Genomic DNA, 5,884 nt, shown 5'->3' on the forward strand with positions numbered 1-5,884 from the left:
AGGACGTCATCCCTTGGACATTGATGCTTTATAGGCACTCTAAGTAATTATTTTATATAATCCAACAAAATTATCTTCAGATCAGCTAAATTTTTAAATACTTCATCAAAATCATTTTTTTCGAATACAAAGTGTTTCATTGAATTTGTATATATAGGAAAAAATACAAAACTTGTTCATTTAGCAAAGGAATAGGAAATCGTATTTTTTACTTAAAGGCTCATAATTCAAAAATTATGAAGAATATTCTTAAATTTTTTTACAGCGCAGTAAACTGTACTCTTCCCTTTCTTATGTAATTTTTTCGCGCTATTATAATATTAAAAATGAAGATTTTTCAGTATGTACGATTTTGGCAATGAAGAAATTTTATTGCTACTTTCCTAAATTGCATCATACCAATATTCAATAAAACTCTTTAAAACATTATGATAATGCAAAAAATTAAAAAATTATATAAGAAAGGAAAAAATTGTATTTTTATTATGCTGTTAAAAACTTAAGAAAATATTTTTCTTCGAAAGAATAATTTTTGAAACACATGATAATTTCAAAAAGTAATTTAAGGAGTTTCTGCATGAAACAAAATAAACATTTCGTAGATTTACATAATATACATTTTTACATAATAAAAATGTAAGAGATGGAAAAATATTAGATAACGTGCGATTTAAGAAGTTAGATTGTGGTGTGATTTAGGAAATTACATTATGGTGCGATTTAGAGAAATAGAGTATTTTTTAAACTTTTATTTATTCTATCTATATAAAAAAATGTAAAGCAAATTTTAATTCTATTAATTTAATTATAATAAAATTAATTATAATAAAATTTAATAATAATATTCTAATCATGACAAATAGTCAAAACTTAGACTATTTAACTTACATTTTCTGTAATTCTACTATGAATATGTTAAAAAATAGCAACGTGATTTTTTTATTTATGTAGATAACATTCCTGTTGTACTTCATTACGAGTATAATAGAATAGCATTGTAGTACCATATAGTTCTTAAATAACCCATAAGAAAGTATATAAATATAATAATTGAATTTTTAAGCGAAGTAGTGTGATTTGAGAACCGGTGCGATTTTGACAACTTTATTTGTAGAATTATTTTTATTTTTATTTGTAGAATTCGAAAAACTTTTTCATATGTTCTCTTCTCTTTAGGCAATAAATTACAATAATGATCATTGTTTCCAATTTTCAGATAGTCGTGTTAATTGAGATGAGTTAGAAGTAATTCAATGTTACCGAGATACCATTTTGATTCACGCACGTTTACAAAAGCAGGAATGAGCGTGAACATTTCTTGCTGGGAATTACGTGAAAAGGCAACTATGTTTCTTCCATTTATGTGATTCATTCGTCATTAAAAAGAGGCGAGTGGGAAAATTATCGTCAGAATATTGTAAGCTTGTGAATGTCGATTTGAACACAATTCCAATGGGAAATTTCACGCTCATGCCTACTTTTATAAACATGGATGAATCAAAATGATACCTTGGCAACATCAGATTACTTCCGATTTGTCTTAATCGAATTACGCGATTATCTGTTGAAAATTAGAAACAATAATCATTATTATAATTTACCGCTCTTAGAGAGATAAGAGAACGCGAAATAAATTTTTCTTTCAAATTCCACAAAATACATACATGTTGTTCTGCGTTGTTTTTAATATATATATCATACATACTCATTTAGCGAATCAAATCGGCGTTCACGAGATTTCAATTCCTGGCGATGACTTTTTCGCTTGTTTCTACTTTAACGACAAATTAATCGCGAAACCGAGAAACGCGCGCGCACTTTTAATCACGGAACTTTTCCGCCCGTCTCGCCTATCACGAACCGTGAATGGCGTGAATCATGGTAGAAGAGACTTCGCACAATAAAAGGAACAGGGAATAAGAATTTTAACCTATCAGAAACTGTGTATTACACAATACATAATTTCTGATAAGTTGAAATTCTTATTCTCTGTTCTCTGTTCCCTATTCCTTTTATTGTGCGGAGCTCCTAACACACACCATGGCGCGAATTCTAATGGCGCTTCAGTGGCAGTAACGGTTACTTTCGATTTGCTTCAAATTTGAGCGCGCGGCTAAATTCAGTGTGTCAGTGTCGCCAACGTACTGATATAAATATATCGATAAATGTTGTTTAATGAACATACTCCTTTATTAGATTCATTTTAATGAACATTCGTTTATTAGATACATCTTAATGAGAAATTCATTTGATACATTTAAATATATAATATATTATTAAATACGTTTCTGGCTATACATTTTAAAATTAATTTCTGGGGTTTAATTTGTAATAACAGGTCTGATGCAAACATATTTTGAACGAAATAATGTAATTTTAATTGTTCTCAAATACTGAATATAATGTGCAATACGTTTTATTCTTAATGTATGTATCTTTTAATTGAATTTAGACCAGTGATGCGCAACCTACGGCTCAAAGTTTCTACGAATTTTTTATTTATGTGTGGGATGCAGAAAATAAAAATAATCTACACGAAAAAGAAATTAAATATAAAATCATATTTTCTATCTTTTTAGGCAAACGAAATATGTACGTGGCTCCAAAGATTCTATCTACTTATAAAATAGTTCTTTCTGAAAATTCTTTAAAAAGTTATGTAGCACTGAATTATAGACAATTTAATTGAATTTTGAAAATATTCATATCAATAGAAAAAAAATATTGTACCTACATTCTTACTTGCTGAAATTGAATTTATTGCGAGTGGGTATAATTGACGAGTCAAATCCCCTAAATTTGCTCGCCACGTGTTTTTATAATTTAACATCGAAAGTATTCATATATAACGGAAAATATATACCTATTCATTTCTAACATGATTATAATCCGCAAGGATTGGATTGGAACTTCGATGGCACTATATTTTTATTTTAATTCAGACGCTCAGCTAAATTCAGTGTATTAGTGCCAATATACTGACGTCCAACACATCGTAATACTGAAAATGCTTCTTTATTAGCTTTAAGATTAATAAAAAATGTATTTATTGATATTACGTTTAAATGTATATAATATATAAATATGTATAATATATAAAGTATATAGCTAGAAATATAAAAAATATTTCTGGCCATATATTTCAAAATAAAAATATTTTTGTTGCGTATATAAGCCAAAATACAATTTTAAAATTCTACACGGAAAAAAAATAATATATTAATAACATTAGCCAATAATAATTTAATTAAAAATAATCCTGTTTATTTTCAATAAACATTACTCAATAACATTATTAATAAAACAAATATTGTAGTATTCTCTTATTTTAATAAAATATGTTATTTATTTCATTTATTAATACTGTTGAATAAACAAGATTATTTTCAATTAGATAGCTATTGACTACTAATTATGCTGATGATACATTATTTTCTTTCCTGTGTACAAATACGCATTTTATCGATATATATTATAGAGATAGTTGATATATATTATAGAGATATATATAATATATAAAATATATATATTGTATATAAAATATATATTATATATATATATAATAATTTTATATATATATATGTATAATATAATACTAAAATATTATAAAATTATATTAATTATTCTACATTGCAAAATAAAGAATTTTATTGACTAATAAATAATCTCAATAAAAAATTTCCATGGAATGCAATCTTACAATGAACTTAAATTCATTGTACCTTTAAGCCTAGTTTTTCATTATCTAGTTGAAATTAACCTCATTCAACTTGATGATAATTTAAAAATTGTGTTTTTCTAACTATAAATAATCATTAAATTAATAATTTTGTAGCGAATAACTTTTAAAGTTATCACAGTATAATACTGATTTTACAATGAATCTGTAGTCTTATTAATGAATGATGAAGTTGACCAATCAGCGTTAGTCGTACAAGTTGACTATTGGTCAACTTCATAAAACTTAGGATTATTAACTATCGACTCATAGAATCAGAATAAAACCATCAATTCAAGTACGTGAACGTGATGCTACAAACGCTTTGAAGCGTTTTTTAATTGGTCAGTTTGCAAAATTCTTTCTTCTAATTGGTCTATTAAACGCTTTAAAGCATTTGTAGCAAGACTTTGACCACAGTATTAATTATATAATCATAACTAGAAAAATACAATGTTTTATACTAACATCAGGTTCAGTCTAGTTACCACAAATTAATAAGAAAATTAAAAACTGGATCTAAAAGTTATTCACTACAATTATTACAACTCTATTAGTTTAGTGATTATTTAATCACAGCTAGAAAAATACAATTTTTACATTAGGTTAAGTCTAATTATAAATTAATTAGCGATTATATGAAAATATATATATTTTTAATACACATCATTTTCTTCTCTATGTATAAATTTTATAGTTGACTAATAATAGATAATATGAATATTTATAGATTAATACATGCATATTGAATTTGCGATACTATGTCTTTTTTTCGCAAACAGATCAATCTCGCGTAAAACAGAAAGGATGAAAAGAAGGCTACTTAAGGATTTTATAATTAGTATACAATAAAGTGAATCCTTCTACTTCTCATTCTCTCAATACTCCTCTCTTTATGGATGTTATAATAATACAGTATACAGACCTCTCAGTATACAGTGCAAAAATAACAAACGTTATTAGCAAAAGTTTTTTTCTTGCGCATGAAAAAGATTGAACTTCCCGCGGAAGGACTCGTGCAACATGGCGCGTCGGCGCCGCGTCGTCGGATGTATGGACGCTGTTGTGATCAGGAGCAACGCCGGGTGAAACAACAATTTCACTTTTCTGCTATCATTCGATATCCCTGCGAACTTTGACTTGCTCTCAAGACAGTGAATATCCGAGGAAAGCTGAACGCTGCGTAAATACTTTCCAAGGAGGAACCATTCCGTTCCACCTGGTGTGCAGTGTTCGTGGCGAAGAAATGTCACAGGACGACGACGTCGGATTTCTGTACAAAACAATGAGTGAGTTGCTCCAATATTGTATGCGAATAATTCCCGTGATTATGTTCCATAGATGCGGTACTTAGGGATCATGTCGTGCCGGCCCGCGAGAGACATTGGAGTCGATGGAGTATAGAATAGTCCGCGTATCTGAAATCCCATGAATTCTTCTTGCCATTTTCAGATTCGAAAACCGAAGTCAAGCGAAAATTGCTTTGTTTTACGAGCTGTCTATCAAGATTTATCAAGTAGAAAATGATATAATCTAGGTTAAACCTAAAATAAACTGCAAAAGAATAATTTGCAGATCATTTCAACTTATATCAAATAAATACATAATTTTCAGTGATTAAACATGAGTACAGTGTATTCATATTGTATTTATGTTCCTTCTTATGAATTAAAATAAGATCCAATTTGTGGATAATTTGAATTAATTGAGCGGATCTCTTTTATACTGTATTATTAGTATCTTAAATACTGTATAAATGTTTTCAATATTTAAATAAGTTTCTTTTTTCTATATTTATTTTTTCTATATGATATTTATTCTTCTATTTTGTATTCTTCTATTTTTTCCGCTATATTGTTACTATTATGATTTAATCTATCGTGAATTTATTGTTCAAGTTATTAAGCAAACATTGTAAACAATATTAATTGTATAATTTGATTAATGCATTGTATTAAATGCATTGAAACAATTACATGTCCTAGCAGATTTATTAATATCCATTGTATTTATAAACTGTGGTGTGGGTACTCTGTGGGTGATATTCTCTCTTTCTCTCTCTCTCTTCATCGATANGTANTATCTGGTCATTNTNTNTATACTGTACTACTACTTACTTACGTTACTACTACTACTACTACTACTACTTACTACGTTACTACTAGT

General features: G+C 27.8%; 1 protein-coding gene across 1 annotated transcript in view; it reads left to right on the top strand.

Moving 5' to 3' along the window:
- Positions 1 to 4,964: 4,964 nt before the first annotated feature.
- The window catches only part of LOC105617825 (PHD finger protein 14), a 7,294-nt gene continuing 6,374 nt past the window's right edge, over positions 4,965 to 5,884 (top strand). Inside the window, exon 1 of the mRNA XM_012199377.1 lies at positions 4,965 to 5,007. Coding sequence (XP_012054767.1) covers positions 4,965 to 5,007 — 43 coding nt within the window. The remainder of the gene's footprint in view (positions 5,008 to 5,884) is intronic.

Source organism: Atta cephalotes, assembly GCF_000143395.1.
Source record: "Atta cephalotes unplaced genomic scaffold scaffold00014, whole genome shotgun sequence".
Lineage (NCBI taxonomy): Eukaryota > Metazoa > Arthropoda > Insecta > Hymenoptera > Formicidae > Atta > Atta cephalotes.